We start from the raw sequence: 25,533 nt of genomic DNA, 5'->3' as shown, positions 1-25,533 counted from the left end.
CAGTACCACAAACGAAGCCACTTTGAAACGGAGTAGAATTCGTGAGCTACTCCGGCCAATTTAATATAGCATGATAGTTACTTTTACCTGAATGTGCTTTTTGCAATGAATAATCACTTTGAGAAAGACAAAACTGAGAAGTAGTTGATAGGATACCAATATTGGCCTTATTTGGGAAGACAAAAACAAAATACAAGCTTTTTATTTATTTTTCTTCTCAAAGATTCATGTTTCTTCTGTTCTCATCCGTTTAGCCTTCTGAAACCACAACACATGCATATATAAAAGCTCTCATGCAGCATACCGATTTGCCTACAAATCAGAATGCTGACTTTGTTTGACCCAACTCAAACTCATCACATGTGTTCTTAATTATAATCTCCGTTTTTTTAAGAGACAAATAGTTCAGGTTAATTACAAAAATAGGCAAATTTAAAAAGAAAGTTGAAAATAGACAAATCGTGTAATCCTTACGATTCCATCGGAAAGAAATCATGTACCCCTTAATGTTTTCTTTAATTTTGGTGGGTCAACCAGTCAAATCTATAAATTGTGGGAGCAGACGATCTTCATCCAGAAATCGCATGGGGCAGATGTTTTCGGTGTTGTAATTGATTACAAAAAGGATGTAATCGATTACCAAAAGTAAAGTTGTTGTGCTGAGTTTTTGTAATTAATTACATACTTAATGTAATCAATTACGAGAGAGTTTAGGACATTTTTATTATTGATTACATTTTCAATCTGATCAAAAGAGTGGTAAGAAGCGTGATTAATGTTTTATAGATGATGAAAGTCGTAAGATTTAAGATGAGAAAAGTGGCGACGAACATTACCCATGTCCCATGTCTTCTTCGAATCGATCAACCTAAGTATCTAGATTTTCAAATCAAATACCAACAAAAATGCGAAGATCGTAGATCTCATACATTTACTTGAGGCCAAATCTTAATCTCGTTTAGAGATGGCAAATAAACTCGTGCCCGTGGGTATCACCCGAACCCGTCCCCGTTTTGACGGGGAATCCCCGCTTTGACTGGGTATTGGTATGGGTATGGGTAATACCCGAAATTTTCAACTAGGGATGGGGATGTGGATATATATATACCCGCCCAAATACCCGTCCCCGCTTAAATTACTAAACTATTTATAATTTATTAAATAATCTAAAAAATATATATAAATAAATAATATATTTACACATAAAATATAATATAATATAATATAATATAATATAATATAGTATATATACATATAAATAAAATATACTTTTTATATATATATATATATATATATATATATATATATATATATATATATATATATTTACACATATACATGTAATATAATATAATATAATATAATATACATATAATATATATATACATAATAATATAATATAATATATATAATATATACGTATAAAACAAATTAATCATTTAACTAGTGAGATCTTTTATAAACAAATTTATAACATTACAAATTTATAAAAATTTAAAAGAAATATATATATATATATATATATATATATATATATAAAAGCATAAAATATCTACGCATATACATATAATATATATACATAATAATATAATATATATTATTATATTTATATTATTATATAATATAATATAATATATACTTAAAATAAATATATATCTATAAAAAAAATAAAAAAAAAAATATATATATATATATATATATAAACATAAGATATCCACACATATAATATATATACATAGTAATAATAATATAATATATAATATAATATAATATATATAAATAATTATATATATATATATATATATATAAACATAAGATATCCACACATATAATATATATATACATACTAATATAATATATAATATAATATAATATAATATATATATATATATATATATATATATATATATATATATATATATAACATATTTCTCATTCTCTTTGTTTTTTGTTATATAACATATTGGCAATTGCTTCAGTTTTAGATCCAAGGTACAAGATGGACATGTTAGAATATTATTTTTATAAATTGTATGGTAATGATTTTGATCTGAAACTTAGTAGGATTCGTCAAATGTGCTATGATTTGGTTTTGGAATATCAATCAAAAAAGAATGAAACTTCTTCTTATAGAGCTACATCATTGGAGTTGGGAAAGGATGTTGATAATGATGCGAATGAATTTTTAGAGTTTATGGCAAAAAAGAAAAAATCTAGAACTACAGTTATGAAAACAGAGTTGGATTATTACTTGGAAGAAGATAATTTGCCGGTTACACAAGAATTTGATATCCTATCATGGTGGAAAACAAATGGGTTAAAGTTTCCAACCCTTCAAGCAATTGCAAGGGATGTTTTAGCTATTCCAATAACAACTGTAGCTTCTGAATCTGCTTTTAGTACTGGTGGTCAGATATTAACTTCTCACCGTAGTCGACTTCTGTTAGAATTATGGTGCTTGATTTAGTCCCACATCGCTTAGAATAGTGAGATGTGGTTCTCTATTTTACTATATAAGAGACTCTGTGTAAAGCTTTAAGACACACCAAAAAATATACAAATACTTCCTAGTGTAGTCGTGGACGTAGGCATACACATTGTAGCCGAACCACGTTAAATTCTCTGTGTCTATTTTTCTCTCCTTTATTCTTTCCTTTATTGCCTTGTTCCTAACAATTGGTATCAGAGCCATTTTTTCTTAGTATGCTCTGTGGTTGCAGCATTGTCTGATCTTCCACATCAGAAAAGATTTGGTTTCTTTTTTTTTCTTCTTGGGGATCTCAGTTTAGAGAAGTAGTGGGAGCTTTGGTCAAAGGCAGCAGGAGCTTTGGTCAAAAGCCGCAGCAGGAGCTTTGGTCAAAAGCAGCAGGAGCTTTCGTCAAAGCAGCAAGAGCAATGGCATTGGAAGAAGGGAAGGTGAGGATTGAGAAGTTTGATGGCAGTGACTTCGGGTTCTGGAAGATGCAGATAGAGGACTACCTGTATCAGAAGAAGTTTTATCTACCCTTAACAGGGCAGAAGCCAACTGACATGGCGCAGGCGGAATGGGATTTGTTAGATCGGCAGACACTCGGTGTGATCCGGTTGACATTAGCCAAGAATGTTGCGTTCAACATCATGAACGAGAACACAACCGTAGATTTGATGAAGGCATTGTCAAATATGTATGAGAAGCCATCTACAGCCAATAAAGTTTATTTGATTCGCAGGCTAGTCAACCTAAAAATGGGTGAAGGTAACTCGATTACTAATCATATTAGTGAATTCAATACAATTATTGCGCAGTTGACATCAGTGCAGATAACATTTGATGATGAGGTGAAAGCATTAATTTTATTATCATCTCTTCCGGAAAGTTGGAGTGCAACTGTTACTGCAGTTAGTAATTCTGCAAGTAATAGTAAGTTGAAGCTTGATAACATCCGTGACCTGATCTTAAGCGAAGATGTTCGCAGGAAAAGTTCAGGGGAATCTTCCAGTTCTAGTTCCGGTTCAGCATTGAGTACTGAAACTAGAGGAAGAAGTAGCCAGAAAGGTCGTAATCAAGGCCGAGGCAGATCAAAGTCTAGAGAGAAATCAAAACCAAAATACCGGAATGATATCACTTGTTGGAATTGTCAGAAAAGGGGTCACTTTACAAATCAATGTAGGGCTCCAAGGAAGAACAACAACAACAAGAGGCAAGATATTGATCAATCAACAAATGCAGCAACTGATGAAATTGAAGATGCACTATTATGTAGTCTAGATAGTTCTATTGATTCATGGATTATGGACTCAGGTGCGTCATTTCATACTACACCTTCTTTAGAACTATTATCTAACTATGTTCCAGGAAAGTTTGGGAAGGTCTACCTTGCAGATGGAAAATCTCTTGATATTATAGGAAGAGGTGATATCAATATCAGAACCTCTAATGGAAGTGTGTGGACTTTAAAGAATGTCAGACATATTCCAGCCTTAAAGAGAAACTTAATATCTATAGGGCAGTTGGATGATGAGGGGCATTACACCACCTTTGGAGATGGACACTGGAAAGTAATGAAAGGTAATCTTGTTGTTGCTCGTGGAAAGAAGCGAGGATCTCTTTACATGATTGCAGATGAGGATATGATATCAGTTGCAGAAGTTGGCAACAGTTCCTCTTTGTGGCATCAAAGACTTGGGCATATGAGTGAAAAAGGAATGAAGCTCATGGTCTCAAAAGGTAAAATACCTAACTTGAAGCATGTTGACGTTGGACCTTGCGAACATTGTATCTTTGGAAAGCAGAAAAAGGTTAGCTTCTCCAAAACAAGTAAGTCATCTAAAGTTGAAAGACTAGCACTAGTGCATACAAATGTTTGGGGGCCAGCTCCAGTGAAATCTCTTGGAGGTTCACAGTATTACGTAACCTTCATTGATGACTCTACAAGAAAGGTATGGGTTTATTTTCTTAAAAATAAATCTGATGTGTTTTCTGTGTTTAAAAGGTGGAAACAGGAGGTTGAGACTCAAACAGGTTTAAAGATTAAATGTTTGAAGTCTGATAATGGTGGAGAATATGACAGTAATCAATTCAAGGAGTTTTGTTCAGAGAATGGGATCAGAATGATCAAGACGGTTCTAGGAACGCCAGAACAAAACGGTGTGGCAGAAAGAATGAATAGAACCTTGAATGAGAGAGCAAGATGTATGAGAATCCAGTCAGGATTACCCAAGGTATTTTGGGAAGATGCAATAAGCACAGCAGCCTATCTCATAAACAGAGGACCATCAGTTCCTTTAGGCTATCAGTTACCTGAAGAAGTATGGTCTGGAAATGAGGTAAACCTTTCACATCTGAAAGTTTTTGGTTGTGCTTCATATATTTTGTTGAACTCTAATAGTAGAGATAAATTGGACCCTAAGGCAAAGCGATGCTATTTCATTGGCTATGGATCTGACATGTATGGCTACAGGTTTTGGGATGACCAAAACAAGAAAATTATCAGAAGTAGAAATGTTACTTTTAATGAAAACATGTTCTATAAGGACAGGACTGCAGAATTTGCAAATGCAAATAAAAGGCCAGAGCAGGTATCACTAGAAGAAGTTTCAGAAAGTGATGTAGCCAACAGAAGGCAGAATACAGAAGTAGAGCCTGAGTCAGAGTCCGAGTCAGAGTTTGGGTCAGAACCTGAACAGATAGTAGAGTCAGTAACTCCTGAATTACCGACTAGAAGATCTAGCAGAACCATTGTAGCACCACAAAGGTACTCCCCTTCATTGCATTACTTGTTGTTGACTGATGCTGGTGAGCCAGAGCATTTTGCTGAGGCTATGCAGGGAGGTGAATCTATTAAGTGGGAGCTAGCAATGGAAGATGAGATAAAGTCTCTTCAGAAGAATAAGACATGGTCTTTAACCAAGCTTCCAGAAGGAAAGAAGGTTTTGCAAAACAGGTGGGTCTATCGGTTAAAAGAAGAACCAGATGGCAGCAAACGATATAAGGCCAGACTCGTAGTGAAAGGGTTCCAACAGAGACAAGGAATTGACTTCACAGAAATTTTCTCTCCTGTTGTCAAGATGACTACCATCAGAGTTATCTTGAGTATAGTAGCTGCAGAAAATCTTCATCTGGAGCAGTTAGATGTGAAAACTGCATTCCTACATGGAGATCTTGAGGAAGAAATCTTTATGGCACAACCAAAAGGTTTTGAAGTACAAGGCAAAGAGAATCTTGTATGCAGGCTTCATAAAAGTTTGTATGGGTTGAAACAAGCACCGCGACAATGGTATAAGAAGTTTAATGAGTTTATGAGAAACTCAGGATTTCACAGATGTGAAGAAGATCATTGTTGTTATGTGAAGAAATATGTTGATAGTTATATCATTCTTGCCTTGTATGTTGATGACATGTTGATTGCTGGTGCTAATATGACAGAAATTGACAGGTTGAAGAAACAATTGTCAGAAAATTTTGAAATGAAGGATCTTGGTCCAGCCAAGCAAATTCTTGGTATGAGAATTTCCAGGGATAGATCTAAAGGTATTCTAAATTTATCTCAGGAAAAATATATTGAAAAATTGCTTAGCAGGTTCAATGTTGGAAATGCTAAAACCAGGAATACACCTTTGGGAACTCACTTAAAGTTCTCAAAAAGGCAATCTTCTCAGACAGAGGAAGAAGAAAATCACATGTCTAAAGTGCCATATGCATCTACAGTAGGGAGCTTGATGTATGCTATGGTTTGCACCAGACCTGATATAGCACATGCAGTGGGAGTTGTGAGCAGGTTTCTATCCAATCCCGGAAAGGAGCATTGGGAAGGCGTGAAGTGGATATTGAGATATTTGAAGGGCACTTCAAAAATGCATTTGTCCTTTAAAAGAAGTAATCTCACTTTACAGGGGTTTTCTGATGCAGATTTGGGAGGTGATTTGGATGGTAGAAAGAGCAAAACAGGTTATATTTTTACGTTGGGTGGCACAGCTATCAGTTGGAAGTCCAAACTTCAAGGAAGAGTCTCCCTTTCAACCACTGAAGCTGAATATATAGCTATCTCAGAAACAGCAAAAGAGATGATATGGTTGAAGAATCTTCTAAAAGAATTAGGAAAAGGGCAAGATGAACCTTCATTGTTCAGTGACAGTCAAAGTGCCATTTGTCTTGCTAAAAATCCAATTCTTCACTCCAGATGCAAACACATTGAATTGAAGTATCATTTTATCAGAAACTTGATAAATGATGGAGATTTGATTTTGTTGAAGATTCCAGGTGCAGAGAATCCAGCTGATATGTTGACCAAGACTGTCACAACAACTAAGTTGAGGCTTTGCATTGCCTCAACTGGCCTTCGAGAAAATTGATGATGAAGGCACTACACTAGGTGGTAATGTAAATCAAACCCCAAGTGGAAGAATTGTTAGAATTATGGTGCTTGATTTAGTCCCACATCGCTTAGAATAGTGAGATGTGGTTCTCTATTTTACTATATAAGAGACTCTGTGTAAAGCTTTAAGACACACCAAAAAATATACAAATACTTCCTAGTGTAGTCGTGGACGTAGGCATACACATTGTAGCCGAACCACGTTAAATTCTCTGTGTCTATTTTTCTCTCCTTTATTCTTTCCTTTATTGCCTTGTTCCTAACAACTTCATCATATTACTATAGAGGCTTTGATGTGTACAAGAAGTTGGATATGGAACTCAAACCATCTAGGTAAGTTACTCAAATTTATTAATATTTTTTGTTAGTATTTTTTGTGAATTCTCATCTAATATTCTACATTTGGTGTTTGTAGGTGTTAAAAAATTAAAAGGAAAAGATGTTCTCATGAGTGAAAATGAATCTGATGAAGAAGGTACATTATATTCTAGTAATTAAAATTTTCAATTTCAATTATTATATCATATCTAATTTTTCATTTTTTTTCTATGTGTAGGTGGATCGAATGCAAATGAAACCACTGATTATTTGTAAAATTAATAAATATTTTGGTTATTATAAAATTTTAGTAATGTGTAATTTTTTAGCTTTTATATAATTATTTGAATTTTATTTAGTTGTTATTTGATACTTTAATTTGAGATTTATACTATTATAATATTTTTCTTAATATTTGACATCATGAAAATCAAAAAGAGTATGTTATTTTAATATTGAATATTTTGATAGTATCATGATTCCGTTGGTGTGATTTTTAAATTTTTTTTATAAAAAATATTTAATTGATATATGGAACAATAAAAAAATGGGTATGGGTATGGGTATAAGAAAATACCCGTTACCCGGTGGAGATGGGGATGGGTCAAAAGTTGTATACCCGTTGGGTTTGGGGATGGGGATGGGGATGAATTTTTATTATGGAAATGGGGATGAGATCATAATACCCGTACCCGCCCCGCCCCGTTGTCATCCCTAATCTCGTTCAACTAAAACCACTCACTTTGGAGTGACAAACCTAAATTACAATATTATATACTATTTCGTACAAAAATTGGTATTGTAATCAATTACATTTAATTCATAATGAATTACAGAAAACATATTCAATGACCAAAACTCTCTGCTAATCGATTACAAAAATCCAAAATCTCAGTTCTAACATTTATAATTGATTACATATATTTCATAATCAATTACAACTGAAATCATTTAGGTGTCACACAATTTGAGTTCAACATGGTGCTGGGCACAATTTCTTCTTCTGAAAATGTGAGGACCGCACAATTTGTCCATTTTCAAAATTTTTTAAAATCTCCATTAACAAGACAGATTTGCCTAAATTTGAAAAAAAAAATTCCTATAATATCCTTTGTTATCTCTATGATGAAGTTTTTTTAAAAGTAAAAAGAAAACAAATTTCTCTTATAAACTGCATTCTTTCATGTCTATGTTCAAATTAATTTTCCCGAAAAAGTTTCTAAGCTTTTCAAAAGTACTTATTTTACGTTATTAATTTACCTTTTTCCTATAAATAGAGATGAAGATCTTTATCTAAACAAACTACTTACTGTCACAAAGCGGTAACAAAAACCAACTTAACAATAACCCACAGATGATACTGTTGTTCTTACTTAAAACTATGAATTTTTTTTTTCGCCGCATTCTAAAGGCAAAGAGAGGGTACATGTTTTTAACTGCATTATGAGTTTAACATGGTACACCTTAGAAGCAAAACTTTTATTTGGAAGAAACAACTTAAGAACAGTTCTATCCTAAAAAATTGGCTGCTCCTTAAACATGCATGAACAGAAGAAGAGCACAGCAAAAAAACATTTACACATAAAACTGTAACCAGAGAGCAACACAGCACCTTGGCGAAATCAAAGGCTTAATTACAGTAAAATTCATGACCTCCTGCTTGAGCCACGGAAGCTAGCCAGAGTGCTTGTGGAACGAGAAAGGCCGAAGCAAAGTGTTGAAGTGGGTGAAGAGGCACCCTCTTCTTCGTCCTCTCCCCTGAGGTCAAAAGATGAACCAAAGCTTAAGAACCGCCTCCGAGCGTGCTTCCCGACAGGGACAACCTTGGAAGAATCAGAGTGTGACCAGAGAGAGGGTGATGGAGAAGATAGAGAAGAAGATGATGAAGAGGGTGATTTCTTGAGATTTATCTTTGGGAAGAGTGCGAGGAAAAGTTTGGATCTTGAGCGTTTTTTGAGAGGGTTGTTTTTGTTGGTGGAGTTGGCGTAGTAGGAAGGTGGAGGAGTGAGAGGAGGGAGAGTGTTTTGGGAGAAAGTGTACTTGGGTGTGCCGGGTTGAGACTCCCACACGAAGGGAACTGCAACGGCCATTCTGAAAGAGGGTTTCGACAGTGAATTTTCCTTTGAGAGAAGCCTGCTGAAGAACTTGTCATCTTGCTTCATCTCCAGCACTGTCTCGCCTTTGCCACTGAACATCTTTCACTATAACTGTGTCACCTGTGTTTCACTGAATCTAAATGGGTTTTCTGAGAACAAAAAACTAAGTATGTGGAGGTTTTGGACCATGGTTTTTGATTTAAATAATAGTATTGTATACGTAGGTGAAGTCAGCATTTGAATATATCTTTTAATATCATGCTGTTTAATATCAGCAACTGCATTATTGACAGCAATTGATATTATATCATACTGTATATTTCATATCACAAACCCCATTTTTTTACCTTTTTCCTTAGCTTATTCCTGAATTCAATATTGCTAAATCGTATTCTAGAAAAAATTGACCATTATTTAAGAAGGTTAGTTCCTTTAAATAACTTACACTTGTTGGCTAACAATATAAAAAAAAGGCACTAACATTCCATCAAATTCCGTGGTAGGCATGTGCCTAGAGCAAGTAAATTAGTTAACAAATTTAATTTAAACTCTTAACTTCAATTGGGTCCATTTGAGAGGCTCATTAAAGTTATATATGCATAAATATAGATATAGATTATATAGACATTTACTTCCCTAAATGAAGTGCTTGATCAGGCACGAAACAGCCACAAAACATGCTACATTTACGGCTGCAGATCTTCTACCTCCAAAGTCAAACTTGGAATTGGCACTAGAAAATGCATAGCCCTTAATAAGAGAGACAATGTTTGAATAAGTAGTAAATAGATAGACCTAACATGGGGCACACGTGCCACATTAAGGGACACCCCTTCTTCCTCTTGTATTGTATGCATTATTGTACTGTAATTTACTTGTATTTTTTTTCTTGTACTACGAGCTATCTCACATGGTGCTGGTTCCAGGAATTTACGCAATTTATTGCAGAGTGAAGAAAGCTATGGCCAGTAACAGTTTATTCAAAATAAGGAAAAAGAAGAGGATACTAGACAAACATGTTTAATAGGTTGTGACTATGAATGGGACTGAACTAAATGAATTGTGAAGAAGATCACCTACCCGTGTGGTCCAAGTTCATCATTTATGACACAAACTGTGTGTCCTGTATCAGAGAGTATTATATAGGGTGAAGGGCATTGCTCATTGTGTTTGAACGTGACACGATTGTCTTTAGGGTTCTTGCAAAGTTTATGAGTGTGAATGTCATAATTAGCTTGCGAAACTTCGTAATTAATAGATAGGGATATTTTGAAAATCCTTCACCGCAAATCTATTTCCTTTTTCAAACAAGAAACAATATATAGATATGCAATCACTCGAATCTTTTTCCTTCTTCTCAAACACTTTTCTCTGTCAAATTTACATTCCATCACTGTGATTGTTGGTTCAGTCTTTCGAATGTTGCAATTCATGGATTTGGTGATTTGAGATTTTGGTGAAAGGTTTGTAACTTAGCTGAGTAATTGGGATTAAGAACTGTCAGTGGATAAGTTTCCCAAATTTTATTTTGGACCTGCCGATGAATGTTATTTAATATTAATTTCCACACTAGTTAAATATATATATATATATATATATATATTTATCAATATGATACATTTTTATTTATTTATTAAATATTTATTCGTTTTAATATTCATAAATTCTTTTTCTTTAATTTATGGATTGGACTCGAAGTGTATCAAAACTTTCATTGGAGAACAGTATATGTACGGTGAAATACTCTTTATAGAGAGAGCAGTCACTTCAGAAAGTAAATTGTGTATGTATAGATAGGGATGGCAACGGGGCGGGTACGGGTATCATTATCCCATCCCCATCCTCATAATAAAAATTCATCCCCATCCTCATCCCCAAACCCAACAGGTATACAACTTTTGACTCATCCCCATCCCCACCGGGTAACGGGTATTTTCTTATACCCATACCCATACCCATTTTTTTATTGTTCCATATATCAATTAAATATTTTTTATAAAAAAAATTTAAAAATCACACCAACGGAATCATGATACTATCAAAATATTCAATATTAAAATAACATACTCTTTTTGATTTTCATGATGTCAAATATTAAGAAAAATATTATCATAGTATAAATCTCAAATTAAAGTATCAAATAACAACTAAATAAAATTCAAATAATTATATAAAAGCTAAAAAATTACACATTACTAAAATTTTATAATAACCAAAATATTTATTAATTTTACAAATGATCAGTGGTTTCATTTGCATTCGATCCACCTACACATAGAAAAAAAATGAAAAATTAGATATGATATAATAATTGAAATTGAAAATTTTAATTACTAGAATATAATGTACCTTCTTCATCAGATTCATTTTCACTCATGAGAACATCTTTTCCTTTTAATTTTTTAACACCTACAAACACCAAATGTAGAATATTAGATGAGAATTCACAAAAAATACTAACAAAAAATATTAATAAATTTGAGTAACTTACCTAGATGGTTTGAGTTCCATATCCAACTTCTTGTACACATCAAAGCCTCTATAGTATTATCATGAAACAAAAAATAAATAATAAATAAAATTATCATAAAGGAGTAAAGATAATTAAATGTGTGACCCAAATTTGAGAATATCCATTTGAACATAACATAACGGAAAAAAAAATGTATAATTAAGATTATGATAAAAGGAAAAGTACCTTGAAGATCTGCTTAAACCTTAAAGAACAAGCCAAACAATTAAAAGAGAGTAAAAAAGTGTATAACCAAAGTAACAAAAAGAAGAGCTACAAAATAAGAGTCAAACATTTTCATGAAAATAAATAAATAAATAAAGATAATCAAATGTGTAACCTAAAAATTATTTCATAGAATGAAATTGAGGAACACCTATTTCAACATAACCATGTACAAAGAGTAAAAATTATGTAATAAGAAGAAGAAAAATTACCTTCAAAATTAAATCTTGAAAAACAAACCAGACAATTGAGAGAGTAAACAAAGTGTATAACAAAAAACAAAGAGAATGAGAAATATGTTATATATATATATATATATATATATATATATATATTATATTATATTATATTATATTATATATTATATTACTATGTATATATATATTATATGTGTGGATATCTTATGTTTATATATATATATAATTATTTATATATATTATATTATATTATATATTATATTATTATTACTATGTATATATATTATATGTGTGGATATCTTATGTTTATATATATATATATATATATATATATATATATATATATATATATATATATATATATATATATATATATATATATATATATATATATATATATATATATATATATATACTTTTATAGATATATATTTATTTTAAGTATATATTATATTATATTATATAATAATATAAATATAATAATATATATTATATTATTATGTATATATATTATATGTATATGCGTAGATATTTTATGCTTTTATATATATATATATATATATATATATATATTTCTTTTAAATTTTTATAAATTTGTAATGTTATAAATTTGTTTATAAAAGATCTCACTAGTTAAATGATTAATTTGTTTTATACGTATATATTATATATATTATATTATATTATTATGTATATATATTATATGTATATTATATTATATTATATTATATTATATTACATGTATATGTGTAAATATATATATATATATATATATATAAAAGTATATTTTATTTATATGTATATATACTATATTATATTATATTATATTATATTTTATGTGTAAATATATTATTTATTTATATATATTTTTTAGATTATTTAATAAATTATAAATAGTTTAGTAATTTAAGCGGGGACGGGTATTTGGGCGGGTATATATATATCCCCATCCCCATCCCCATCCCTAGTTGAAAATTTCGGGTATTACCCATACCCATACCCATACCCAGTCAAAGCAGGGATTCCCCGTCAAAACGGGGACGGGTTCGGGTGATACCCACGGGCACGGATTTATTTGCCATCTCTATGTATAGAAGAAATATCAGTGAGTTTCTTTCTTTCTTTTTTTTTAATAAAATCTATTTAAAGTTTCTTTATTGGAACTTTTTTTTATTGAATTATCTAAAATAAAAAATAAAATTATTTCAAATAATAAAAGGGTATAAAATATTATAAAAACAGTATTAAGCAACTCGCATAAATATCACTAGCGTCTACACAGGCGCGAGTGTGTATGCATCTTTTAAATATGCGTGATATTATATTAATAGGTGATGATAATGTAATGTTATTAAGTTAATATATAAAATAAAATTATAAATTTATTAAAAATAAAGTGAAATATATAAGAAAAGATGACAAAATAATTGTTGATAAATAGGAAAAAAAGTTTGTAAAAATAACGATCAATTTTCAAAAATTTAATAAATAATTATATTAGAAAGAGTAAAATTTGTATTTTGAAATGTGGAGACAAAATAGGGAATCCTCTTTATTATTGTTATAGATAAAAAAGCTCTACTATATATGACAATTCAAAGACTACTTTGAAATAAATAAGAGATACTTTGACACCAACTTTTCAAAGTACATTCATTTCATAGTTATGTCATATATATATATATATATATATATATATATATATATATATATATATATATATATATATATATATATATATATATATATTCATGTAAATATGTAATATTTTGAACAACATTTTACTAAATATAACAAACCAATCTAGTAAGATTATTTTACTAATTATAATTACATAATTGATAAAAAGAACAAGCTTAAGTATATAAGTTATATATTTAGAATCCTAAACAAAACAAATTAAGCATTCAAAATATAATTAATCATTTATCAATTAGGAAAAATCTTTACAATATGAACATTACCAAAGTAACAGTTACTCCCTATCAACCTTCAACAATATCATCCATGCTCATTATTTTTACCTGTATTATTCTCTCTTCAGGCAAAATATAGGTGGACAAACCATAACATAACACACAACAAGGTAATGTAGAATAAATTTACATACTACTAGTTTTAAACACTAAACTGTAAATAGGCATACACCTCACAAGTCATACATCACACTCAATTAGGGATGTCAAAGCGGGGGCCGGCCTGCCAAAAAAAGGGCGGGCCGGGTTGGAATTTCCAACCCGTCAACCCGTTGTAACCCAACCCGCCTAACCCGCCAGTTTAGTGGGCCAAAACGGTCAGCCCATCCTGGCCCGCCAACCATTTTTTTAAAATTTTTTTATGTTTAAAATTAAAAATAATTAAAAAATAGTACTTTTTTTTGTTATATATATATATATATATATATATATATATATATATATTAGATTTATAACAAAAATTTAAAAAAAGTTAAAAAAAATTAAAAACAAAAAATAGGTGAGTCAACCCACCCTAAGACGGAACGAGTTACAAGATCCAGCCCGTTTATTGGAGGTGGACCAGCTTGGCCCGACCCGTTTTTGGCGGGCCAGGCCAAAACGGGTCGGGTTGGCCCGTTTTGCCACCCCTACACTCAATCATCAATGTCTAAAGAATATCATATCTACAAAGGTCATCATGGCTCTTTCACACACAAATATACATCTGTCATAACTCACTCATACCTCTCAGGGGCAACAACTATATCATGGTTGGGCGGCCACATCCCCTACCAAATAGTATGACAGGGTAAATCCTATATCTGTAAGATTCAATCTCGTGCCAAATCTACATACATATAATAATATCCTCCAGCTCTCGCGTATCTTTCTATATGAGTCCAATATTAGTTGAGTCAAGATAGTCTTACTCCAACTATGATGTCAATACACTTCACTCATCATCACACATAATAGTATTCCCACCCTATGAATCATTACATTCTCATTCCACATCATTCATATCAAACCATAATACAATTTTCAATTATTTCAAACTATATTAAGCATTCCAATCATCCTCTTTTTCACATATAAACCATCCATTATTAATTGATCAAAACATATACAACATTGTAAAAGCTAAAATATGAAAATTCGTCCATTACACAGCTAGAGGGAACTCCTTGGTGCCCAACACCCTAAGCCTTTGGCACCCCTGAATTAAATTATAGGTGGTGCCTAGCATCACAAGGCCCAACACCAATCTCTCTAGAACTCACTGTTAAGTGAGTGCCCAACAATTTTAAGGTGGCGCCCAACGTCCTGGAGGATTGGAACTCACTGTCAAGTGAGCATCCAACAATCAGGAGGTGGTGCTCAACACCTTAATCAATGGTGCTCATTGACTTCAAATTTAAACTTAGCACATGATAGTTTTGTGATACCACACAACACCATACCCCAACATATCTTCTCTACAATAGGTTATCCAATCTTCCTATCTAGGTGATTCCATATCTTCCTTTGTTCATAATATCATGTTCAGGTTTAAAACAGACCTCGGGTCGAGCAAATTGGATAATCCTATATAAATGAGTTCCACAAATAAAAGTTTCCAATCAATCAAATAACTAAATCAATTCAATATACAAAAATCTCAAATTCATACTCAGAATCCACATGTCAAAAATAAATCAATCAATATTAATAAACTAGTTTCTCTTACCCAGCGTATAAAAATCCTTAATTCAAAGATACTTCTAAAGCTTTGGTTCTCATAAGATGCTCTAACTACCTACAAAGATATCAAATCACAATCTAAGGATATCATAACAATCACAACTAAATAGATATTCACTTTGAGTTATTTTGAGTCACATGCATAAATCCTAAAATCAATGTATCATAAAATGCTAAACTAAAAAATAGAGTAAAAATTGAACTTATCTTATTTTAGATTTTGATCGATCAAAAGTGCAGATATTCCATTGTGGATCTACTAATAATCTTTGATCGTTAAACATCAAACAGATGATATTCAAGTTCAAAAAATTAGAGAGAATGTAGAGACCGTAAAAAAAGAAATTGTGGAAATATAGTGATTTTTGTAAAATAAACTCAATTATCATAAAATATATTTATAATTAAACTTTTTATGAAAATAAATACAGTTAAATATTTTCTTTTCTAAGTTGACATGACACTAAGAAAAAAATATCAACTTCATATTTTTTTCAAGGATGAAAAGAAAGTAAGTTATTTTATAAAAACTAATGATTAATTAACCTTTAACTTTTAACTTAGTATTTGTCTCCCGGAAACTCTTAAAAACATTAGTTAATTTATTTTCGTCTTCTTTTATTCATCCTTGAGGTTAAGTCTAACTAAATTTTAACCGGAAAAGATTATCGTTTAAGTATATATTTCCTTTTTAGAGTAATAAAAAAAGTATAACTTCAATACAAAAAGTTTAATTTTATTAAATTCACTTAAATTATTTTAACAATTGAAAAGATAATATTTTTTATTTAATTAAATGTAAAATATATCAATAAGTATTATTCTCATATGATTATTATACAAAAGAATAATTACACAACAAAACACGTAATGGAAGATATTGAGTATGCCAGTGAGGCAAATGTCAGAAGTGTCCCACAGTGAAGTACCCCAAACAAGTCCTCAACTACATTCAATTTTAATTCGTAATATCACTTTCACATGAAATATATGTACGAGACATAATGTCTTTCCAACACTTATTTTATTTGCAGTTTATACTCATTTATTTTATCATATATAGATATTTTTGTGGGTGTTTCAGAAAATTTATGAAAATGATTATGATATGTTTCCAAATTTTCTTAAAAGAAATTTCAATAAACTCTTCGAGATAGTTTATGAAAACAATTCATAATTTCTACACAAATGTATTATTTAAGGAGGACGAAGAATTGGGTGGGTAGTATCTTAAATAATTAAAAGAGCTATATATCTTAAATTAAAATGTTGAGTTGAAGTTTTATATATCTCAAATTAAAATGAAACATTTAATAGTTAATTATAAATAAATGTGTCCATATTCATACGAAGAAAAAAAGTTCTAGAAGGAGAAAATCGTTCTCATGTTCATTTTCAAGCTCCTAATTTCACACACTTCAATGTTTCTGGAGGTCGACAAGTATCATGCCACTATTAATTATATCTTATCTTCTAAGCTCTCATGTCTTATTTCTTCAACAAAAATTATTGATACTAGCTGGAGCATAAGATACGACAAAACATACATTTGAATTGAAAAAGGGAAAAAAGTTAATGGAACAAAACTTTAAAATTTGTCTCTTCAAGTTGACTTTTCTTGTATTTTTCCTCCGACCAAACACAAGAATTTATATTATACATTATTGGATTTTTTCCACCAATTATGTTAGGTTTTTAAGGAGTGGTATCACTGGAGGAGATACAACACCAATGATATCTGAGTCCAATCACATAAGACATTGACACCACTCTCAACCTAAAACCTTAAGACAATGGGTTTATGGACCTTGATTCTTATATAGTGCTCTACTTTTTCATTTCTGGTCAATGTGGGACTTAGATTCACACTTAAATACCTAACAAATTAAGCATATTGTAAAATGAAAGATGTGATGAGAAGATTAATATATATATATATATATATATATATATTATAAAGGAACTGAAAAGAAAAGGATAGCCCAAAACAGAAAAAAAAAATACAATTTTATATTAAACCCAAAGTATTACTCTATTTGAAAATAGATAAGATTCTGGATCCAAATAATAAGGTATTTTGCCTGCACACATTACATAAGAATGATTTATGTATTGAAAAAAAAAATCGTATGATATAAAATTTTATTGAGCTAATCACAGTTCCATTACCACAGTTAGCGAATTAGGGAAATTCCATAATAATAAAAAAGAAAAGAGCTTCTACGTCATGTGCAGTAACTGTCAACTAACAACTAAATCGGTCACTGTACCTTCATTAAATTTGTTAAGTCCCTTTTGGTTTATGTTTTTCTTTTTTTCTTATTTAAACGAGGATAACGATTTATGACAATGATGAATGGTCCAATTGTTGCAAACATTTAAATTAACGTGTTCAATTTCTATCAATGAAATAGTGGAAACTTTTTCTTGAATAAAATGAAGATATTAACTATATTTCTTGAGTTTCTTGAATGAAAATGGCAGGCCTTTTAGCAAGTTGCATGTTTTCATAAGTTGACGATTGATGTCAACTTAGGCATAATTTCTGTTCATTCTGTTTTTGGAAAAGTTATTATGTATTTTGTTAAATGATTTAATAATATTGGAATCACAAAAAACAGTATAGAAACTACAAAAAATTGTTTGAAAAACTTAGTACCATTGAGAAACATAAATAGTGAGCCTCGTTTAAAATAAATCTGAATGACAAATACATGCCTTGGTAAAAGAAAAATTGGTAGTTGAGAAAAAAATTACACCAAGGAGAATGTAAAAAGTAAAAGACAAAATAAATTGATGAGAAAATGTTAATGATATCTATCCTTTGCTAAATTCCCCAGAACTCATGTTCTACAAATGTGTAAGAATGTGAAAGAAAAGCATTCAGCACCAACGAACAATCGCCGAACCCCAAGTAAGACCGGCGCCGAAGCCGGCGGTTGCAATGGTGTGGCCTGGCTGAACCTTACCACTTCGAACTGCTTCATCTAAAGCCAAGGGAATGGAAGCTGCACTTGTGTTTCCATAGTTAGCCAAATTTGATATCACCCGTTCTGAGGGGAGTTCTAACCGAGTGGCAACTGCATCAATGATCCTCTGGTTTGCCTGCACTTATTATCAAGGAAGTCGCGAATGTAACATCGTCTTAAACAACTATATTCATTTATTTTTAAAGTTTGAAACCAAAATGTATTAAAGTTTCGGACACTAACAAATTTTGATTTTACATTAAAGTTCAGGACTAAAAACTTATTCAAGTATTTATTTTATAGATAATTTCGGCGTACCTGATGGAGAATTAGCCAATCGATGCTAGATGCAGGAAGACCAGCCTTTTCAAGGGCATATTCAATTGACTGTGGTACACATCGCACAGCAAAGCGAAAGACCTCTTTGCCGTTCATTTGAATGCATGAATATGAGGATGGCTTCGGAGGAAAGCTTCCAAGCACAGAACCGTTTGAATCCAATGCATTATCTGACTCGTTTTCTCTGATGGCAGCATTCAAGTGCCTAAACCAAGGAAGAGTTTGTGCTTGATTACATAGCTTAGAGGAAGATAGAAAATCACTCGAGAGTAATGTGAGAAGCACAAACCTCTGACCATTGCCATCACTATGCAAATCAAAACCAAATAAACCATCTTCTTCACTGTTGCAGCCCTGCAATGTAATGATTGTACAGAGCAAAGGCGTAAATTTTTAAAAAGATTCTAAAAACTAGTATTTATCTTGAATAAAGATAAGACAAACATAAGCAACAAAGCTAAGTGTAATAACCAAGAAACAAGATCCAAATTTCTAACTGACATTTGCCACAACTTTCGAAAATACCACGAAGATATACAATTACCTGTAGCAGTACAGCACCAGCAGCATCCCCAAAAAGAATACAAGTCCCTCTGTCAGTCCAATCAACATATCGTGAAAGAGCGTCTGCTCCAATAACTAGAACATTATTAAATCCCCCTCCTGCATTCACACAATAAAGGGCAATGGTTATTTTCACCATATTTAGGAATGATTAAGCCAACAAAAACAACCAATTCATACCCCTAATGTGACAAGCAGCTGATATTAAACCCAACACAAATCCACTACATGCAGCTGTAATGTCATAAGACAATGGATTTGTTTTGCAGCCAAGTTGTTTTGAAATCTGCAAGTTGTAACGACAATAAAATTATAGGAGAGGTTCCATAAAAGAAAAGAAGACACCCATCTTGGAGAGACGAGTACAATAATAACATAAAATCATTTCCAGAACAATTCTGCAGCATCATAATTGCTCAAATATGCCACTAATCCCTTAACATGTGCCAATGTACAGACACACACATAGAAATTACAAGCAAAAGGATAAAGATGATAGCAGAATGTAAAGAATTATTTTCGATACAATACATCTTAACTCCTACCTGTGGAGCACTACCAAAAAGATCCTCTGGCGTTGATGTGCACATCAATATTAGGTCAAGATCATCAGAGTCTACCTTTGCCATCTCAAGTGCTTTCCTAGCTGCCTCTACTGCTAAAGTTGTCAAGTTATCTTTGCCTGCAAGCACAGCAACAAGCAACAGAAAGCAAGCATATCAATATACTATAAATCTTCCAAAACTAAGCAAGTTTCGACAGGATTATCTTTTGAAAGCAAGAATTGGATTTATGCAGAAGGCAAAGCAACATAAATTGAAGCTTCACCCTCTTGAGATGCTAAACTTTGCCTGGCCAATTTATCATAAAGAGACTAAGTTGAGAGCAGCGAAGTTATCAAATTAAATTCTAACCACTGAACTGTACCTATCATCTGTTTATAGCAACTACACTAGAATGAAAGATGGGTCTAATGTCATTGCAATCTGCATGTGACTAGCCTAAAGTGCATGTGGTATAGTGATGGCATATGAGACAAAATAATAGCACATTAAAGAAAACCTCTCCAGTCTCATCCCATCTTCATGTTTCAACAATTCAACCAACATCAGTAATGCCTAATAATAATAATAATAATAATAATAATAATAATGTAAAGATCCCCCAAGTACAAACAGTATCATACTTTCAGTTGTATTTAGTATCCCTTTCCTTTTCCCTCCCTCATCTAAGTGATCCAAACCAATCATTTTACTTCAAAACTTCCTCTTTAATCAAAGGCAACTTGGATCCCAACCAAATACTTAAAGATGGCAACTTGGTTGCTGTTAAACATGTTGTAAGAGAGCCCCAAAATGAGCTTCAGATTCTCGGGATCACAATTTTTTATGACCCTTTTTGGTTACAATGTAGAAATTGTTATATGAGTATATGTTGGAAATTTCATATGGACTAGTAATAAGGCCGAATTATAATATATAAGTTAGGTGCGGTTCTCAACATAAGTTGGTTTGTGAGGCTGAATTAGACATAAGCTCACTTACTAAGATGGTATCAGAGTCATTCAGAGCCTATCCTAGTCAAGTTCTTTGGTGCTATTGTGATGTTATCGGACTCCTCCTGTTAGATCACTCATAAATATTTAATCTCATATTTATTCTTAGATGTGGAGGATGTGTTAAAGATCCAACATCGACTAGGAATAAGGTCGAATTATAATATATAATTGGAGTACCATTCTCATCTTACAAGTCAATTTTGTGAGGTTGAGTTGCCACAAACCCACTTACTAAGATTTTGTTTTCGTTTCCAACTATATATGCCAAACAGCTGATTGCAGTAGTCCTCATTTGAACTAGAGGTTGAGAATAGATGGAACTAAAAAAATTATGTAGATAAAGACTACGTAGAAAGGCTTGGTAGTGCTCCATTTCTTATTTGGGTACAAGGTTTAAACTTAGCAGACATAACAAGTGTGGAGAGGAGGGTTGTAAGGAACCTCCAAAAACAGAATTGAAATTTATTGATATTTTTCTCTCCCCTTCATGTCTGTTCAAGGCTTATATAACAGTTCAATACATCACCCATAAAAGGAGGAACAAAATAACTGAATGCCTATGTAAAACAAAGTTAGCAAACTAAGAATCATACAAAACTTAATCTCTATAACATATGGGCTTCACTATGGTTCTATTGGGTCTGTTTTAAACTTCAATCCCGACACTTCAGTAAATTCTTCAATATTGGCAACATTTGTCTCTCTATCAAGGGTGATAATGAGAGTGATCAAGATGGGGAGTTCAGCTACAAGAGACTGGAAGAAGAAAGTACTCATCGAAAAGTGACAGGAGAAGTAGAGATCTTTTCAGCCACAAGCTCCGCAGAACAACTAGCATGAGAGAGACACCAAGTTATGTGGCACCGAAATATGATGGGAGATATGTATAGTTTTGGAGTTTTAGTTCTTATTATTGTGTTAAGGTCCATGTCATTGTGTCAGGCAGGAGTCTAAAACATATTCTTGCATCGCCCACGATACTAGAGAAAGGTAACTTATTAAGTTGGTATAAACATTGGGGTCAATCTGCAACATTATAGAACTAGCAGATGAACTTGAAAGAAGATTACAAGAAGGACCAAGCAAGCATGCTCATCAACTTGGAATTCACTTGCTTCCAGAGCTGCAGCAAGATATGGAGGATGTTGTTAGGATTACGAAGGAGGAGATGGACCTTCCCTCCGTTTCATTTTAGTTCTTCCCTTCTCCACCTTCCAAGTAAACAGAAAATCAGAGAGAAAAGATAAGGGCAAGGCAGATAGATTTTGTAATGATGAAGGTTTCTTCAAAAGTCCCCTGCTCATCATGTTAGATCAGGTATGATGAATGCACTATGGGATGGATCGCTCAAATATGTTTGCATTTGGTGTCTGAATACTCTTGTATTGTTAGATTTATGTTGAATGTATATTGGATAAGTTATTTATGATTCTACAACAGAAATTGCATTAAAATGATTTGATGACTCAATTTCCACGGATTTCCTCAGAGTGGCTAAGAATACTAGATTGTCTCCCCTAAGCACAGCTGGATTGTGTATATCACGGATACTGGTTAGCTTAACTCTTCATTGTGATGGATAAGGGGAAAAGGTACCTCTTAGTTACTGTTACTTTTTAAGAGACTAAGTTATTTGGTAGGTTTGCCCTGACTTCTTGACAAAAATATGTTCTTACAGCTATAGCTTAGCAGAGATGGACTGACCTTGTTTGTTTGTTTTCCATATTTAGAAAGCATTTACTTTTGTTGTGATTTTTACTCTTGTCAACATACGTATCCTATTTAGCAAATTTAGAAGCAGTAGTTCATTTGAATCAAAATTCTAAATTCCATGATCCACCAAAGATTTAAACAATTCCTCTTGATGAGGCTGGAAGCCATGCATACTTTTTGTTATCTTTTGAAAAAATGGTACTTTCTAAGAAAAAGGACTTAAAATTAATTCAACCTCACAAAATTCATTTGTGAGGTAAGGTTTATACTCACTTATATATTATAATTTAATCATATCTCTATTCGATGTCAGGTCTCCAACACACACCCTCATGTAGAAGACTGAACTTTCGAGCATGATACTAGATATATATGGGTGGTTTGATAATAACCCAATAGCAAATGACACAATAGATCAAACAAACCTCATTAGGATAGATTTTGATATCATCTTAGAAAATTAACTTTCAGTCTAATTCAATCCTTGCTCCAATATTAATGAGACAATACAACCCAACACAAACCAAATTTATTTAATTCACATCATGATCTTTTAAATGTTCGGGAACCATCTCACATCACACACAGATCACCCCAACTTAAAAGCACCCATGGAAATGTGGGACAACATGAAGGGTTGACTCCTTCTATATATCACAATCAGCAAGGGTCCTACCATCCTCCAACTACTTCCTTTAACGATCAACCTCTGTTGGTCTGGTGGGATGCCCTCCTTACCCTGAATTTTCCCTTTCACATTGTGAATGGTGTCAGAGAGCTCTGGTCTTATCCATCAGAGTCTTAAATGGCAATCTACATTCCTCCTTTGAGATGAAGGACACGGTACTCCTTCTGAATCTTATAGTCAGCAAGGGTCTTCCCATCCTAAAGTTGGCGCCCAGTGAAGATCAACCTCTGTTGGTTTTGGGGAATAGCCTCCTTATCATGGATCTTGGCCTTGACGTTGTTTGGAATTGAACTAAATTATTGTGTTAAGAAGATGGTATCCTATCAAGAAGTCCATTTTCTAAGTCTATTAAATTGGCAGTTTATGAACCGCTAATTATAACAATTGTTTATGAAATGCTAGTTGTGACAAGAGGACAAAACAGTTGCACCACACCACTTTGGATTTGATGATCATCAACCAACCACACAAAGATTCATTGCAACAATGGTCTGTCTGATATTAGGAATTCAACAACTAAGCTGGTTTTTGGTTAACAAACAATTCCAACACCTAATAAATGGTATGAAACTGGCTGACGTTAAAAGTACCACGTGTTCATAATCGATTCATCGCGTAGTAATGAACCACAGAAGTCATAACAAAGACTAAAGCAAGCCACTATTGAAGCAGCAACATTAACTCCCCCGCCCCCAAAAGTGTGATTGTTCTAATCCTAAGTAAAAGTATGAGTCACAACATCGCTGAAACAGCAGTCTTCTCCATGATTTTGCAAGCCATACGATTGAAGTATTGAAATCCCTAGGCTTCCCATTTTAATTCATTAGATCAAAAAACAAACAACTACAATAAAGTAGTGAGCACATGTTTTTTAAAGTACAACCAAGCACACAACTTGCATGCAGCACTTTCAATTGCAAGCAAAGCAGGCAGTGTAATCTAATCAAATCCTAACCCCTGTACCAACCTATCTGTTCATAGAACCAGAATGAAACATTGGACTAACCACTAACGCCATTGCCAATGACTAACCTGAAAGAACCCGTCGTCTACGAATCCCGGTTCGAACAGATATCCATTCATCAGAAGTATCAACAATTTGCGAAAGTTCATCGTTAGAAATCTCAAGAGCTGGCACAGCAGAGCCACATCCGACTAACTTGCACCCTTTGCTGACAAGCCTGCACACTTCAATTATACGAATGATAGGAAAAACAAACAAACGAATTATTGTGATCCCAAATAGCAATAACAAACCTAGAACTAGAACCAAGGTTTCAAAGTCACAATGGTGCTAGCCTCTACAGATGGTAAAGAAAACCGAGTTGGGTGTGATTCAAAATCGAAACTTTAACCGAAATAGATCAAGCAGAGAGCAAAAATCGACCTGGGTGTCGAAGATTTGGAAGTAGCACGATTTTCAGCTCCTTCGATATTTCCAAAGCAAACAACTTTGGCGGAGAATCCATTGGCAGTAGCGAGTGGCCGAACCCTGACTCTGAAGTGGGGAACCGAAGGCGTGAAGAACCCAGATGCATTCGCCATTTACAACAACACGAAGAAGAAGAAGAAGCAAGTATATGTGTGGAACAGCAACAAGGGAATATGCGTAAATAAATGTGTTGAGATTATGGCTTTGTAGTATATAAATGAAGCTGTGAAGAAGAAGAAAGAAATGAATGCATCGCAGAGAGCGAGACGGGCAAACAATGATCTTCGGCAGCGAGCGATTACGGATTGGATTTGAGGAAACTCCAATGTTGTTTCTCTATATTTGACGGTAACTCCAATGTTCTTATTCT

General features: G+C 32.6%; 2 protein-coding genes across 2 annotated transcripts; both read right to left on the bottom strand.

Annotated features, from left to right (window-relative positions):
- Nucleotides 1-8,541: 8,541 nt before the first annotated feature.
- On the bottom strand, nt 8,542-9,467 carry LOC114184069. The gene has a single exon (XM_028071307.1). It carries the CDS (start codon nt 9,365-9,367, stop codon nt 8,819-8,821), a length of 549 nt encoding a protein of 182 aa, XP_027927108.1. The 5' UTR covers nt 9,368-9,467; the 3' UTR covers nt 8,542-8,818.
- Nucleotides 9,468-18,542: 9,075 nt separating this feature from the next.
- On the bottom strand, nt 18,543-25,533 carry LOC114183081 (3-oxoacyl-[acyl-carrier-protein] synthase 3 A, chloroplastic). Its single transcript, XM_028069933.1, has 8 exons — nt 25,119-25,533; nt 24,764-24,912; nt 20,318-20,454; nt 19,953-20,058; nt 19,753-19,871; nt 19,498-19,562; nt 19,188-19,413; nt 18,543-19,005 (listed from the first exon to the last, which is right to left on the bottom strand). Exons 1-8 carry the CDS (start codon nt 25,274-25,276, stop codon nt 18,784-18,786), a joined length of 1,182 nt encoding a protein of 393 aa, XP_027925734.1. The 5' UTR covers nt 25,277-25,533; the 3' UTR covers nt 18,543-18,783.

This window comes from Vigna unguiculata, chromosome 5 (genome assembly GCF_004118075.2).
Source record: "Vigna unguiculata cultivar IT97K-499-35 chromosome 5, ASM411807v1, whole genome shotgun sequence".
Lineage (NCBI taxonomy): Eukaryota > Viridiplantae > Streptophyta > Magnoliopsida > Fabales > Fabaceae > Vigna > Vigna unguiculata.
This window is presented reverse-complemented; position numbering and strand designations above follow the sequence as displayed.

Coding starts and splice junctions, on each gene's coding strand:
- LOC114183081 (XM_028069933.1), bottom strand. CDS start 25,276: ATGGCGAATGCATCTGGGTTCTTCACGCCTTCGGTTCCCCACTTCAGA. Junction 24,913..25,118: donor TCCAAATCTTCGACACCCAG/GTCGATTTTTGC, acceptor TGAAGTGTGCAG/GCTTGTCAGCAAAGGGTGCA. Junction 19,872..19,952: donor AGCTGCTTGTCACATTAGGG/GTATGAATTGGT, acceptor GTGTGAATGCAG/GAGGGGGATTTAATAATGTT.
- LOC114184069 (XM_028071307.1), bottom strand. CDS start 9,367: ATGTTCAGTGGCAAAGGCGAGACAGTGCTGGAGATGAAGCAAGATGAC.